General features: G+C 52.8%; 2 protein-coding genes across 2 annotated transcripts; one reads left to right on the top strand and one right to left on the bottom strand.

Moving 5' to 3' along the window:
- Window positions 1-4,434: 4,434 nt before the first annotated feature.
- Window positions 4,435-5,249, bottom strand: LOC149866174 (noggin-like). Its single transcript, XM_090041072.1, has one exon. It carries the CDS (start codon window positions 5,239-5,241, stop codon window positions 4,435-4,437), a length of 807 nt encoding a protein of 268 aa, XP_089897198.1. The 5' UTR covers window positions 5,242-5,249.
- Window positions 5,250-7,871: 2,622 nt separating this feature from the next.
- Window positions 7,872-13,078, top strand: GALR3 (galanin receptor 3). The gene is made up of 3 exons (XM_090041071.1): window positions 7,872-7,915; window positions 10,267-10,641; window positions 11,500-13,078. The coding sequence occupies exons 1-3, from the start codon at window positions 7,872-7,874 to the stop codon at window positions 12,389-12,391; spliced, it is 1,311 nt and encodes a 436-aa protein (XP_089897197.1). The 3' UTR covers window positions 12,392-13,078.
- The last annotated feature ends 3,408 nt before the right edge of the window (window positions 13,079-16,486 follow it).

Genomic DNA, 16,486 nt, shown 5'->3' with positions numbered 1-16,486 from the left:
CTGGAAGTCCCCCTGGAGACAGTCTGGAACAGGAGACAAAATGTCCTTAGCTTCTTGTATCTCCCTGCCACAGGAAAGGTAGAGCTTGCAGGTGGCAATCACCATATTTGTAAAGGACTTGGTTCTCTCTTGTGGCCCCCTGCTAAGTGACTCTGGCAGCACAAAAGGGCTGTAACACCAGCAGGTTTGGCTGGTCAATAATTTCTACCCCCCATAGTGTGGAGGGTTTCCTGTGTCATGTGGAGCTGGAGTGACTGCTCAACACCAGAGTCCCCAGCCCTTGTCTGTGTTGGCTTGGGAAGGAGGACAGGCATCTGGCTGGAGCATCATTGCTCTCCAGGCTCCTTGAAGACCCCCCTCTCTCAGACTGATTGTGGAACCAGCACAGGGAGGGAGTCGTGTTATTCTACACCAGTATTATTGGTGTCAGACCTGTGTGGTATATTCCAAAACCTTCCACATGAATGCCTGTGCCACACTGTGCAACTTGCAGCCTGCCTGTCGTGCAGCAATGTTTCCCATTCACCTGGTCTAGGAGGGAGACCAAATGCTCAGGAATAAAAACAGCCTTGTAGCTTGATCCTTCAACAAATCAAAGTAAGGTCCCAGTAAAATAAGTTGGACTAAGGCTGTGATTCTCAGCTGGGATGACATGGCACCGTGATGGAGCCTTGAGATCCTTTTAAGGATTGGTGCAGGCTGCCTTGCATTATTAGCACTGTTAAGAATATAAACGTGATTCCTAAGACAAACCCAGAGCTTTCAAAGAGGATCTAGTGTCCAACATATTCTGCCCTTCTGTGGGCTTTTTGAGTTCTTTGCAACAGAAGAATTGCTCTAGGATTTTTCTGTGGCCAAAAAATGAGTGAAAGTTAAGAGCTAGTATTTCCCAAGGGGTGACTTGAGTAGAAAAAGGCTGAGAACCACAGGACTAAGGGGAGAGCCTTCGGGTTAGGATGGCCAGCCAGTAGAGGGCACCAGTTCTATACATGTGTGTTCATATAGATAGAGGATTTGCTGAGCAGGGAGGAGTGTCCAAGCTAGGATGAGGGTGGATGCATCTCTGGGGGCTGAGGAGCTGGTTTCAACTGATGACAGATCCCCATCATATTGATATGTTACATTCATATGTATACAGCCATAGTGAGCCTGGGCCTTTGGGCTCTTTGCCCCTTTTCGAGCCTCTAACATTTCAGTAAATCCTAGATGTAACTGCAGGGGGAAGCAAGAGGGGGAAGGACTTTTTTTTCTTTCTTTTTTTTTTTTGCATTGTCTATGTGCTCATGAGAAGCCTGCTCTTGTGTGTGTGCACACGCGCACGCATGCTGTACCAGAAACTGATTCTGCATGGTGGGACAGCTCACATATTAGCTGGCTCTTCCTCTGCAACCCTGGGCACCAAGTGTTACCATCTGTCTTAGTGAGTGAAGGGCAGGTTCTGCAATAATGAGGCCCTGGCCTACTCTGCTTGGAACAATAGCACCCTCACCTAGAATTGTCCCCTACAGCAAATGGAGTCACAGAGTGAGCTGAGGGCAGGCACTGTGTGCTCCAGACACCCTGCCTCACATAAGGTTGAGGCAGCGTGGGAGACGGAGACAGCTGGGAAGTTTCTCCAGGCAGTTCTTTGTCGATGGGTGGGGTTTGAAAGGCAGTTGAATGAACTTGCCAAAGTGCCTCACTGGCATACAAGTGCCAGGGATAGATAAACAGCACTGGCCCAGTTTGTCTCTGCTAGCAGCTGCTGCATCAGAGGGGCTAGGAGAAAGAGATCAGGTCTCAGAGCCCTGGGTGGGAAAGTCTCCTAGCCCTTGCCTCTGATGCACTCCTCTTCACCTTTAGTCACTGGTTCTTTCCCAGTCGGGCTTCTCCACAGCTGTGTCCTTGATTTGCAGCTTTCCTCCCTAGCTATTCCAGCCCAGGACAATCCTCAACCCAGGCACACAGCTCTGCTGTGCTGATTCAGCCCCCTTGCAGTGCTGCCCAGGCAGAGGCAGGGGTTGAGGCCAGTGCTGCTGGCTGCATGGGAGATGAGGAACAGGTGGTGAGAAGAGGAAGAAAGCCCTGAGATGGGACTCATGGGAAAGACAGAGGCAGTTCCTACTGGCTGCCAACAGTGCCACTGGGCAAACTCCCTTAGTAACAAGACCCCTGTGCCTCCTCTCCAGCTACCAAACCCCTCCCAGTTGATCCTATATGCCCCACCTCAAAACTCCTCGCTGCTCAGCTGCCAGGAAGGAGGGTTCTGACCTCTTTCCTGGCTGCCCACACCATCACTCCCCAACCCTGCTGCTAAGGCCTTGCTCTGCCTTGCTTTCTGTCTGCCAACCTCTCTGTCTCTCTCTGCTGCCTCCCTGATTGCAGCTGACAGTTTGAGACCCAGGCCTACAGCCCATGGGGAGGCCTGGGCACATTGAGGTCAGATTGAAACAAGGCCCATGAATAATGCAGTCACTACTGATTGCAGGAGCCATGTTTATGTTGCATTTGCAGCAGGCCCCCAGTTTGCTGGGGATGTATCACATGGCTGCAGGCAATGCAGTTTTCCTGCAGCCTCCACCCTGCAGGACTGCAGAAATTGCACAGCTCGGGAGAATACCTGAGCCTAGGCCAATGTACCCTTGCTAGTCTAGTCCTGGCTCTACTGAGGCACTTCTGTGTGGTATGACATACCCCTCCCGTGCTGTGCTCTAAGGCTCCCCCACAGCTCAGCCCATGCACCCCTGTCCTGCACTGCAGCCCACTCCACCACTCCAGTCCTACCTCATGCCATAAATCCCCTGCGCACCGCAGCCCTGAAGCAGCACCTGTACGAGTCCCGACATGATGCACGCACACATGCAGCATGCTGCTCCAGTCCTGGTTCCCCCATGGCCTTTCCAAAGCACCTAAATTCACTCTGTGCTGATACAGCCCAACCAGTTCCTCTCAAGCCCATTGCTGCACCAGTGCATAGCAGTCCTAACCTACAGCTCTGCCTCCGTTTCCAGCATGCACAGTTCTGCCAGTGTCTCTCAGCACCCTCTGCTCTTCCAGTGCTGGGGTTCCTGAGACCAGAGACAGATAGATGCCTGTACCTCATTCAGCATGGGTTTGATGCTCCTGCCTCTTGAGCTCAGGGCACTATCTTCACCATGACAGGAGCTGTGCCTGGCTTTCGCATCCCACTGATGCCCATGGAGAGCAGACCAACCCTGCAGTCGAGAGTTCACACAAGAAAGGCAGGAGGACCCGCAGGGTTTGATGCTGTGGCAGGCCCAGGCACAGGGCTGCAGTGAATTGGTTTGTTTGGGCTGTGTCGGGATACTAAGCTGACCCCCGTCCCAAGTCCTTCACAGCAGATAAACCAGTGGGAACAACAGGCTCACACAAGGACTCCCTGGGTAAACAATGCATTGTGGCCTCCAAGACTGGGGCCTTCCCCTATCTCTGGCACTGCTCTGGAAAACAGTGGAAACTGTTCTGGAAACAAAGAAAAAGTTACCCCCTGGCATCTCACTATGCAGAGTATCGCCTGAAAGAGACCCCAGCCCAGTGCCCACCAAAATCAGTGGAAAAGGTCCTGTGATTTCAGTGAGCTACGGATCAGCCCCATCGGGTAAAAAAACCCCATCTCCTTTCACCAGGCTGCTGCCCTGCTCTGTCCACAGGAGGACCCCAACAGAGCCAGGGGGCTCGGCTGCACAGCACAGCACCCACCCCCACTGCACTGGCCTTGCCGTGTGTGTACTGGGAACAAGCCAGGAGGCAGAAGTGGGGGCTTGCTCCCATGATATGCCAGCCAATGGGCAAACGCACGGCTCCCTGTGCCACACAGCTAATAACCCAGCTGGTTTCTCACAGCAGACACAGCATTAGGGCTCCAGGTAACTAATGACCACCACAGACACCACCGCATTCACCTGTTGTAGTTTTATTTCCCCATGCAAGCAGCAGGGCTCCTGGGCAATGACAGTGATCCCTGACATTTCCCTAGACCCTGCGAAGCCCAGCGCACCTATCTACTTCAGCTCTAGATCCTACTTAGTGTGATGGGTGGAAACACAGGAGAAAGTGTGGCACCTCTGACTCCCACCTCCTTCCGGTCTCGGCTTCGTTCCCTTGGCTGTGGCAGGGCTTTCCAAGTCTCAGCTCCCCCAGCAATCAAGTCCTGATGATCCACCCACATTCCACCTTCTCAACCTCTGCGGAGAGGGTGCTGGCTCTCAAGGGCTGTGGTCAGCGGGGTCTCAGGGGTATTGCTCTCAGCATCTTGCTGGTTCATGAAGACTTCTGACTGCTGTTTCTGCATGGTGGGATCAGCCTCTCCAGCCAGCTGCACAGGCTATTTCCAGTGAGTGAGACATGGCAGCAAGCCCTTCAAGGCAGCAATACACCCATGAGCCAAGCTTCCAAGGAGGAAGGAGTGCCCTCCTCCTCCCCCTCGTGCCTCAGCTATCGACAGGAGCACTTGCATGCAGCTACCACCGGGTAAGGGATCTGTCTCCAGGTGCACTGCTGGATAACTCTGGACGTGCTCATGCCTGGATCCCTGCTTGCCCAGCAATGCCAGACCAGAAGCTTGATGTGGGTGAACTGGGCAGGGCGGCAGGTCATGCCTGGTGGCCAGGAGCAGCGAGTGTGGGAGGCATCACACTCTGTGCGGCGCACCCACCGTGGCCAGAAGACAGGCCCCAGGTCCACCCAGGATGAGGTCAGGTGACAAGTGGCACTGTCCACCAGCCACTGGCGGAGGTGGTGGGTGATGGCTTGGCTCAGGTTGCCTGGCAGCCCCTCCTCTGAGACCGGCAGAAGGGGGAACTCCAAATCCTCTGCTGCCCGCAGCAACTTTCTCCGGTAGCGGCTAGTGCCATCAGCCAGGTCCTGGCTAAGGGTCCCCAGCTCCTCCAGGCTGGTGTTGCGGCCTCGTGGGTCTTCCGGGGACATCCAGAAGGGGTCGTAGGAGGAGCCCAGCAGCTTCAGCAGGCGGGAGCCCCTGAGATGCTTGGGCTTGGGGGTATAGTGGTAGTCGTCAGGGGCAAGGGACAGGCTATATGGCCTCACGTGGGCAGACGGCTTGCTTCGGATGAGGTAGACATCAGGGTTGTGGGAGGATGTCTCACTGGTCTTCTCTGGTGGCAGGGGGTTCTCGCTAAGGAAGAGCTCTCCCTCCTGGGAAAGGAAGGATGCTCCAGAGGACAGAGACCCTTGGGCCACTGTCCCTGGCAGCAGGAGGCAGAGGAGCCATGCTCTGACTTCCATGATGGGTGCAGCTCTGCAGGTCTCCTCTTGAGTGTCTTGTGCTGCAGGCTCACATTTGTAGTCCCCTCCCTCTGGTTATCACTGGATCCCTTTGGCCAAGAGAAATCCTTCCCCTTTACCCTAGTTACAGGCTGATACTAGATGCTGCTGCAGCCCGCAGAGACACAACCATCAACCAACTATTCAGAGGGAAACCCCCATCCCCCAGGGTGGGGAGGCATAGCTCAATATTGTGTGGGCAGCAGGAGCTGCTGACTGCAGCAGTTGTAGCTGGGGGTGCAAGGGCAGTGTTTGCTGGGTGTCAGGAGTAAAGATACTTTTTGCTGGCTGTAGAGGTGTAGCTGGTGCTGCTGGGGTTTCTTGGTGGTGTAGGTGCTGGTAGACCTTGCAAGGGAAGGTGCCACTGGGGAAGTAACGAACACTGAGGAACAATGATACCCATTTGGTGCACAAAGGACTGCAGGGGCTGTGCAGATTGTAGGGAGCAGTGGCTGCCATTAGGCAAGGAAGGGAGGTGTTGCTAGATCCAACAGGAGATGCAGGGGCTGCTACTGGAGTGTAATGTCCAGTGTTAGACACGATGCAGGATATAGCCACTGCTGCTGGGGGTTGGGGTACCATTGCTCTTGGAGTCGGCAGAACAGAGAGCAGTGAGGGGTGTGAGGGAGAGACTTCAAAGCCAGGAGCCATGTGTCATGTGTTTGAATAGCTGGCTGCTGCCTCCATGCAGCACTGATCCTGCCGTCTGGGGTAGCTCCTTCCCTTCTGAATCTTTATGGGATGCATCAGCTCAGCAACACAGCCTAGACTGAAGCCTGGGAGGAAGGGACAGGGGTGGTGAGTGGCGGTGGGGGGTGATACTTGCACATGCTTTTTCTCCTTCTCCACACTTCAGTCTCCTAGCGTAGTGTTTCAGGCTGTGGGGTGGGAGAAGCTGTGCGTGAAAGAGACATGGGCTCCCTTTCCTCTGAAGCCCTGCTGGAGAGCCAGCGGCCAGGTACACCTCACCTGAGCTGTTCCACCAGCCTGCAAACAATCCCATTCCCATGGCAACATGAGTACTGGGTTCATCGTGACAAAGGAGCCAGCCTGTGGGTCCCTTTATCTCTCTCTCTTGCTGCAGTAGAGTTTAACTATATGCGTTTAACTGGCCTCTACACAGCCATTGCCCTCCCCCTCCCTACCTGCCCCGTCCTGCGGCTGGCATAGAGCTGTGGTGTGCCTGGGATCATATTGTTCATAGCACGCTGGCCTGTGTTTTCACCCCCACCCCCTCTCAAGCCCCATACATCTCCCCTCCCAAAGGGCACAGCAACTCCTGCTGGGGAAGGCACAGCCACAGCCTCCCTTTGGCTCTTCCAACCTCACAGTCACCACATGACCAACTCCAGAGCCCAGCCTGTGTGTCTGGCTGTCTCCAGGCAGTGTGATCTCCTCCATGGAGGAGCCTCTTGCCTCCCAGGATCCCCCTATCATGGTGCCACAGCTCCTTCTTCTTGGGGAGAGCAAAGCTGAACAGCCGGGGGGGGAACACCTCCTCTAGGGGCAAATCTTCTGCATCTCTGTCTTTCCCAAGGTCAGCTGCCATCATGTGAGGAACAGAGAGCTGGTCTGTGACCTGGGCTTCTACACATGGCAGGAATGAAAACAGCTTACAACTCTGCTGTCTGGGGACCTCAGTCGCTGCATCACAGTGGTCACAAGTGGGAATGGGTCGGAAGGCTGATTAGGGTTGCTGGTGCGCTAGTACTTCCTATCAGTGCTATGTTAGAAACAGGTCTTCATGGAGCTCAGCAGGGTCTATAGGAATTAGTGTCCCATTCCTTCCTTCTGCTTTTACCAAGCTATCGAAGCCATTACCCTCTGCAGCGCCCACCCCCCATCCTGTCAGGCATCTTTTACAAGGACGGGGAGCTGATGGACCCAGGGAGAGAGACTGGGTAGAGAGGGGTTAACTCCAAATCCAACCTCAAGGAAAAAAAAAAAGATCAATGGGCTCAGAAAGCAAGAGGAGAGGGAGTGAGAAGAGAGGAAAGCAGAGACCAGGGCAGAGCAATGTGCTGAGCACAGGCAAGAGCCAGACAGGCAGCGGGAGAAACACTGCTCCTTCAAACTCCCAGAGTTTTCTGCATCCCTGACTGAGGGACAGGCAGGGAGGGAGAGGAGCACAGCAGCAGTCTGGGATTGTTTCTTCCATGCTCTTGTCTCCTCGCTGGTGCTGCCCAGGTTGGGCTGAGGGTTTCTCTGGAGTGAGGCACACAGCCCTGAGCAATCTTCCTCACTAAGGTGAGTCCAGCCTTTCTGAAGGGAGGGGAGGGCAGGGCTCTATTGGCAGGGTGGGGAGGCAGTGGCTGGAGAAGGGCAGAAGTCTTCCTTTCCCCAGCTGCCCCACTCCTGCCCAGCCAGACCTCTCTCACTGTCATGCAAAAGAGACTTGGTGGGTTAGACCTCCACGGACAGCCCCTTGGGGTGGGACGGGGGCAGCCAGGGTCAGCAGTGCAGAGGTGGCCCATCCCACATGGGGCAGAGGGGACCCTGTGGGTGAGAGGTGCAGCAACAGCCCCTTCTCACTCTGGGACAAGAGGGACATCAGAGCCAGCAGTGCAGAGACAGTCTCCTGGCATGTCCCAATGAGGATTCTGGGAAGAAGGATGAAAGACATGATCCCTTCAAGGTAAGGTCAGGAGAGGACTTGGGACTGAGGGGCTTGTGATACCCGTGAGGGAGTTAATCGGGTCTCAGCTGTTGCTAGGTAACAGCATCCTTCTCTCAGGATTATTTCACTGGCACTTTGCTCCAAGGATATAATAATAATGAGAACTGCTGTTACAAGAGATGGTGCCCATGCATCAGTGGTTAAGTGCTCTGTCACTCAATGTCCTGTTTGAGACAGGGGTCTATGTGAGGCTCTGGAAGCCATCAGAATAGTACAGGGCACTCACTGCTTGTGCAGTTTAATTAAGCTTCTTAATGATTAATGCTTTGCATTCCTGTACTGCTCAGGGGTCTGGGCACTTTATGTATACACGTAGTGAAAGGTAGTCCTTGCCCCAGAGGTCTCGCAAGTGAACTAGAAGAGTGGGGAAGGGGAGAGGGGAGGGAAGGGAAACAGAGGCACAGAGCAATGAAGTGACTCACACAAGGTAGAACCCAAGGCACAAAAAGCATTCCCACTGCCTTCCCCATGAGCACAAGAACTGGGCTCTTTTTCTCTGATTCGCCTCTACGGGGCCATACGATTATTATTTGAAACCTAACCAGAGGCAGCCCACTCCCTGGCATGGGACAGAATGACCTCAAGGACATGGCTTCTGCCTGGAAAAAAAAATAAGGTTTGGGGCTGAGGAAATGGGGAGGACAGGGCAGAGGGAGCCAGGACTGCCAGGTGTTACTTTTGACGTTGGTAGCCATGTATACTAGATAGTGGTTCTCAGTCTTTTTTGTACCAGGACCCATTTGTAAACATTGACGGCCAGTCCTGGCCCAGTGCCCCTTACTCCTGACCCACTGCTCCCAGGCCCCAGTGTGTGGAGCAAGGCATGGGTGTGTGGTGAGTGGGGGGCCCCAAGCAGCCCCTCACAGGCTGGAACTCTGCCAGCCTGCAAGGGAAAAGCCATGGCTTCCCACCTTTTTTCCTTTAATGGACAATCCATTTTTAAAGTTTGTTCGCAACCATTTCATATATTCTTGGGATCCACTTCTGGGCCGTGACCCACAAGCTGAGAAATGCTGTACTAGATTATCAGTGTAAAAGCCTTCCCCTCTGGGGTAGTATAGCCCCTTGGCCAACAGACCTCCCAGCCATTGGCCTTGATTAGGAGTTGGATTCCTCTCCCCCAACCCCAACCTTCCCTCCAGTCTCCACTGTGCTCAGGCAAGTGAAAGCAGAGATTAAAACTCACCCAAACAAGAAATCCCAAGAGGGTTAATGGCTTTGGGAATGCAGTGAAACAAAGAGGGTCAAGTGGTGCCTGGCAGAGGCTCCTTCTGGGGGCTGGCGCCAGAGCCGGTACTGACACCCTGCAGCTTTAACTGGTGGGGAAAGAGGGATTCTGCACATTCAGGGGCTGCCAGGGACCGAGACCCAAGCAAATCCTGACTGGCTGATCCCAGCACCTCTCCTGCCAGCTACGTCACTGTGGATGAAGGAGTTCTGCACCTCTGGATGCCATCATTACTGATATCCAAGGGAAGATTGGACCAGGGAGAGGGAAGTGCATCAGTCAGACACCTTATGTGACCTCTCATTTTTGATATAGCAGCTTAGCACCCATTGCTGGGCTCCTGTGGGATAGTGCCCAACCTTTTGTGGTCTCCCCCACCACCAAAGTCTAGATGCCCAAATACCACTCCACCTTAGGCACCTCCCTTAAGGTGTCATTGTGCTGATCCCAGCTGTTGTAGTATCAATGTGAAACCATGTAGAGCATCTCACCCAGCTTCCTCTCCACTTCTGATCCAGGTCTCACCACCACCCAGTACCTACAATACCCCCAAATGTCCCTCCAACTTCTTTCAGGCAGTGGTAAATCCCTTGCTTCTAGGGACACTCCTTTATATGGAGCAGGAGCCAGGAGATGGAGCCAAAGCACAGCTTTCCAAGTGGGGAGTAGAAAAACTGCTACGAAATTCAACCCTGCCATAGACCATGGCCACTGGAGTCAAACAGGACCATGCAGAGGGAATCAGGAACAGGGCTTTGGAGGATGGCTCAATGGAAGTAGGATGTTGGGCTTTTGGAACAGAAGGGATTTTTGCAGCTGCATAGGTCTGAAGTCACCACTGCCCATAATATAACATAGGTAAGACTCACACTGGGGTCTCTCACACCCAGAGGCCCATAGACAGTACCCTACTCAGTGAGGCATTAAAAGAGCCACCCCCACAGTAGGAACCAAGTTGACCATAGGCACAGTGGCTTTCTTTGAGAGGAGTTTGTGTATCTCGTACCTTTGATGGGCATGCCTGAGATGTAACATGAGTACAGGGGAACCTGCCATTTGTCTCTTTTCACTGTCTTGCCAGGCTCATGCTCTCTGACGAGGAGATGCCTGGCAGCTGGAACACCTCCTCCTCCGGCAGTCTGGAGATGCATGCTGCAGGCATCATCGTGCCTGTGGTCTTTTCCCTCATCTTCATCCTGGGCACCGTGGGGAATGGGCTAGTGCTGGCTGTACTGCTGCGCAATGGCCAGGTGAAGTACAACACCACCAATCTCTTCATCCTCAACTTGGCCATGGCAGACCTCTGTTTCATCATCTGCTGCGTCCCCTTCCAAGCCACCATCTACACACTGGACGGGTGGCTCTTTGGCCCTTTTGCCTGCAAAGTGGTGCACTTCCTCATCTACTTCACCATGTATGCTAGCAGCTTCACCTTAGCTGCTGTCTCTGTTGACAGGCAAGTGTCCTCACTGTATCCCCACTTGCCCTGCCTGGAAGCTTCTTCATTGAATTTGAGGGACTTTCTTAACACAAGCCACCTAAGATACCCACCTGGCGTTCATCCACTGGGTCTATCTATCATTCCTGTCCTTTCCTGATCTGGTGACAGGGACTGTGCAGCACCATACATCCTCCCTTACCCTCCACACCTACCTCAGCAGATCCACCATGATCAGTCCTACAGGCCTCCATCTCCCTCCACTCATTCCCTTCTCTGCTAAGTGGCAGAAATCCCCTCCCTTCCTCGGTTCCAACTGGATGTCTGTCTTTATCTCCCCACCCTCCACATTTTTCTTTTCTCTCCTCCTCCATTCTCTGCTATTCCTTGTCTCACCTCCACCCCACGTACATACATCCCAATAAGCTTTCCCCCAGTCTGGTAACCCAAGCCTTTTCCTACCTCCCTGGGGACAGGGTGGTTTGCTCTTCCAAACAGAAATGATCGGAGATTGGGTTTTTGTGGTCTCCAAGGAGTATGCAGTACTCAGTCAGGGCCTGATGTCACAGGGCAGCAGCCAGGAAACAAGAAACCCTCCAGAGGCTGGATAGAGGAAGATCCAGGTGTCCAATAGGAGATGGAGGGACAGGGATGAAGAATGCTTAGGAAGGAAGGAAGATCAGATGGTTTAGGTGGTCCTGAGTATTGGGTAAATTAGTCGTAATCCTCCTTTTCTAGGGCAGAGGAGGGGAGACAGCAGGAGGCCCTAATGGAGTTGGCATTCTCAGAAGGGGGATGCACAGAACAGCATGGAAGTGGTAGCTTGCTCATTTGCTTTCTCTTCAGTTTCATGTAAATGTCGCCCCTGCCCCACAGATACTTGGCCATCCGCTACCCACTGAAATCCCGGGACCTTCGCACCTCCAGGAATGCAGGAGTTGCCATTGTGGTGATCTGGACCCTATCAGTATTTTTTGCGGGCCCCTACCTCAGCTACTACCAGATAGTTCATTACCAGGGCATGCCTCTCTGTGTCCCCATCTGGGAGGACCAGCACCGTAAGATCTTGGACATCCTCACCTTCGTGTTTGGGTACCTCCTGCCTGTGGTGGTTGTGAGCCTGGCCTATGCCAGGACTATCAAGTTCCTGTGGACCTCTGTAGATCCCATTGAGAGGATCTCAGAATCTCGTAAAGCCAAGCGCAAAGTCACAAAGATGATTGTGGCTGTGGCCATCCTCTTCTGCCTCTGCTGGATGCCTCACCATCTAGTCATCCTGTGCTTTTGGTTTGGCCACTTCCCCTTCAACCGAGCTACCTATGCCTGCCGCCTGGCCTCCCACTGCCTGTCATATGCCAACTCCTGCCTCAACCCCATCGTCTATGCCCTCATCTCCAAGCATTTCCGAAAGAGGTTCAAGCAAGTCTTCACCTGCCTTCTCTTTCAGAAGAAGAACAGGAAGAAGAAGAGAGCCAGCAACAAAGTCCATGTGGCCAGTGTGGCCAGTGGTTTACCCAACCATGTTGCAGGTTTCTCTGGAAGGAACACAGAGGTCACCCAGATCCAGGAGGAGAATGCCAGGTACTGCCAAGGCCTGCTGCAGAAAGATGCTGAAGGCACCCAACTCCCTGAGGCCTGGACGCATCATTTACCAAACACTGTGCAGAGAAGACTGCTGGATGAAAAAAGCTCTACAACAACTAGCAACCCATTGCCCACAACCCCACCAGAGAGGACTCAGGATCTTCTGACTGTCCACTGCAGATGATATCAGTAAAAGAGAGAAGCTCTTTGTCCAGTGAATGAACCCCTACTTTGGTCTTGAAAAGATGAAATGACATGTCAGTGGGAACTGAACTCATCTCTGTGATCCTGAATACAGCCAAACTGCCAAGAGTGTCTGTCAATCTTACCAAGGTCTGTTGTGGCTCCCTTATGAATGTTGCACTCCCATCTGTCTACCCACACCATTTCTGTGAGAGAAGTAGAATTTGCCAATGAAAACTCAAAGCATCAGTGCCTACAGATAGACTAATAAAGGATATGATAGAACAAGGCCCACCTGGGTAACTGGTGCTACCCATGGATACTGTATTGACCATATGAGGCAGGGAGAACAGAAAACAAGAAGTTTGCCACCATGTAAGACACTCTAGTATATATATATGAGATATGATATGATATATGATATGATATAGTGCAAAGCCCTGCATGCATACTGGACCTCAGTGGATCTGAGCTTCCCAGATTAACTGGATCTTCAACAACCCCTCTATAATCCTCATGTGCATGTTTTCAGTATTCACAGGTACCTAGGTGTTATTCTTTCTGTACACATTTAAATCTACATTTTCAAACATACCCACTCATGTTGACTGTGACCCTGGTGCCTTAGGAATCCCCAAACTGAGGTGATCAAAATTAGCACATACTACTAGAAAATATAGACTCTTGTGCATACATCAGAGCACTAGTGTGAGTGGGGTAGTGGTTGTATGCGTAAAGAAAGTTAGTGCTTTTGTTTGGGGTAGGGAGGGGGATGGGATACGTGTGTGTGTGTGTGTGTATGTGCGTGCGTGCGCATGAGAGAGAGAGAGAGACAGAGGGCATGCCTACACAAGACGCTTTACTGCGCAGTAGATTAGTCTACTGTGTAGTAAAGCATCACTGTCTACACGTAGTTTAGTAGTAAACTAACTGCACAGTAGTACATGTGAAGATGCTGATCTTGTTTAAGATTGACAAATTTGCTCCTGGTCAGCCCCAACAGCAGGGGGCTACAGAGAACGGGTAACTCCCCCAGTCCTGGCACGGCACTGCTCAGCTCCCAGCTCCCGCCAGGAGCCAAGAAGCACCAGGACTGGGTAGCTCTCTGTCCCACCCCTGCCCCAGTGCTACCCAGCTCCCCACAGGAGCAGAAGCTGAGCACCCCCAGGAATGAGGAGCCCTCTGCTTCCCTGCCCAGCTGGGAGCTAGCCAGGAGCTGTCCCACTTCTGGGGCAGCTCCCAGGCAGCCCCAGCTGGGCAGGGCAATCCTCAAGCAGCCAGGGGCTAGTTGGGAGCTGCCCCAGAAGCAGGACAGCTCCTGGCTGGCCCCTGGCTGTGTGGAAGAAACCACAATGGGCAGAAGGCTTGTCCCCATGTGCATGGAGCCAGGAGAGCTCTGCAGTGGCAGCTGTTTCCTGGCCCCCTGAACATCAGGACCCCTCCAGAGGTGCACAGGGCCAGGAGGCAGCTACTGCTGCAGCCAGCAGAGCTCTCCTCACCCTGTGTGCATTGCCCCGCCCCCCCCCCATAGCCCCCAGGCTAGCATCCCTGGGCAGCTTGGAGCTCCCTCTGGGTGCTGTGGGGGGGGGGTGGGGGCAAGCAGGGTAGGAGCCACCCTGTACCAGGCTGCTTCTACATGTAGATGTGCTGCCAAGGAAGGCTTACTGCACAATATTTTACTGTGCAGTAAGCCTTTATAGCATTAATATCACTTGTAGACAGACCTAGAGCAATTCAAAGCTTCCTTCGCTGGCAGAACTGGACCAGTGTGTCCCTTCCATCCCTGCCAGGAATTCTGGTTCCTGTCCAGGGGTCCGTCTTTCCCAGTGTTTCAAAGCAGGTTCAGCTCATGCCCTGAGGTTAAATCCTCCTCCCACAGATTCTCTGCTGTTTACCAGACAGGGCCTTGTTTGCCTCTCCACTCCAAAACCTCAACTGCAAGGAAACCTGCAACTCACACCAAGAGCTGTTTAGATGAATTTGATCACAGACCCTGTTATTAACATGATTACTTATACAGCACATCAAAAATGCAAAGTCTGATATTATTACCTTTCCGTCTCCCCTCCCCCTGCTTGCAGATAGAATGATGGGAACTTGAAACGGAAAAATCTATTAAGATCATCAAGTCACTTCCCTCCACCCTGGTCACCCAGAGGGCACACTCTACTGCTTTATACAGCTCAGCAGTAAATGTCCCAAACCATGAAGCTTCCAGCTGTCCCACTTTTTTCCACCCTAAATAATCCTTCTCCCCACTTGTTTACACTATTAAAATGTCTCTGGAACCATTGTATTTCTATTCCTTCAATCATGGTTTAACCAAGCTCTGTAACATTTATCTCCTCTCATAAATCACTCCCCCTGGCCCTTCTCTGAACTGCGTCCAGTAGTATCTCCTTGGCTCGGCAGTTCCCAGTACTCAGTGCCAGCATGACTGGGTCAGTGTTGGTGGTATCCCATGAGAAAAAGTTGATTACTCCCTGCCCAATGAAGTAACGGCTCCACAAAGAACTAGAAGAATCTTTGTGGGGAGACTCCATCTCTTTTCTGCCCCTGTCAAAGCAGAGGCCAAAGGGGTTCCTGACTGCTTCTGTCCCTCAGGTGAAGCATACTCTTCCAGCGATTATATTGGCTCGTTTTAATGCTGTCCAGGTGGCCTTCTCCAAGCCACCCTGCCTTTGTGTGCTGCCTAATGACCTTGTCAAGGGCTTCCCTGATCCAACTACAACCTTGATCCAAGTTGTGGATGACACTGAAATAGAAGGGATGGCAGACCGGCCAGAGGAACCCAGCTGCCAGTGAGAGGGAGAGGCAAGTCTACAAGCATCAAGGCACAAGTTGGTCCTGACATGCACCCCAAGGAGAAGGCAAATCCAACCATGCAGATGAGCCTGCCATATCCAAGTGTGGTTACTTTAATCTTGTCTCCTCAGTGCTGTCATCAGACTTCTTTTGCATGGTGGGGTTTGCAAGTGCCTGGAAGGAGAGCACGGGAGTGGGGTTGGTGGGTGGGTTGGAACCATTTGGAAAACCAGGCTCAAAACATGGTACCCCTAGTTTGATAATCTCTGCCCCAGTATCTCTGTACACCCAGCCCAAGGTCCCTCTCCTCCACAGAGTCACCATTGTTCTGGCTGCTGCTCTCTCCCCCATGCAGTCAAAGTAGCACAATCTCATCATCATGACAGCTATACACTTACGCTCCCGACTCCACTCCAAGTTAAAAGGCTGTTTCTGACCCAGCTGACACATGAGGGGCTGGGCATCCCACAGTGCTGTGCCTGTGGAGGGTCAGATGTGATCTCCAGGGCTTGGGGCACAAGGCTATGGCTCAGGAAGTGAGGCTGGGATTTCTCCCTTGTGCAATATTAATAAATGCTGCTGGATTTCTCTGCCTGGTTTGTGCTTTTGCCTGTTTGCTGTGTTCCAGGCATACTCACTGCACACAGCAGGGATCTCCCTGGTGGGCTCGCAGGCAACCAAGGAGTGTATATGAAGAAACAGACCTGACATGTGCCACAGAACTATGGGGAGAGGGCAGGTGCGAGCATTTCAGGAGAAAGCCAGAGCATTACTGCAATTCAATAGGGAGGCAGGAGGAAGATAGATGCAAGATGCAAAAAGAGGAGGAGGAGAATGGATACAGGGGAAGGAGAGAGGGATAAATAAATCATTGATGTGGTTTGTGGACAAAGCAACAAAGAAAACAGAGGATGGGGGAGTCTAGCTCAGAGAGCCAGGAACAGTGGAGGGGGGAAGGGGGTGAACTGAGAGGGCAGAAAGGGCAACTGGGAGGAGGAGAAGGGTAGAGAGATTGGAAGGGCACTGCTGAGGCTAGTATTTCTAATTGCTAAGTCCCCAGGGCCACCTTGCACCGTGCCAGCTTTCTTTGATGCTCCAGGCTCGGGGCCAGCCTAATTGGCATTCTAGATCAGCAGAGGGCTCTGAAGCCTTGAAACTTTCCAAAGGCGGTGTCTTTGATCAAAGGGTTGGAGATGAGATCAGTCAGCCTGCTCCTCTAGCAGCAGGGGGGTCTCTTCCTAAAGAGAAAACTTAATGGGGTGGGAGGGGGGCAGGCAGCAGCAGAAGGGAA

This window comes from Crocodylus siamensis, chromosome 4 (assembly GCF_052110815.1).
Source record: "Crocodylus siamensis isolate JL-2025a chromosome 4, ASM5211081v1, whole genome shotgun sequence".
Lineage (NCBI taxonomy): Eukaryota > Metazoa > Chordata > Crocodylia > Crocodylidae > Crocodylus > Crocodylus siamensis.
This window is presented reverse-complemented; position numbering and strand designations above follow the sequence as displayed.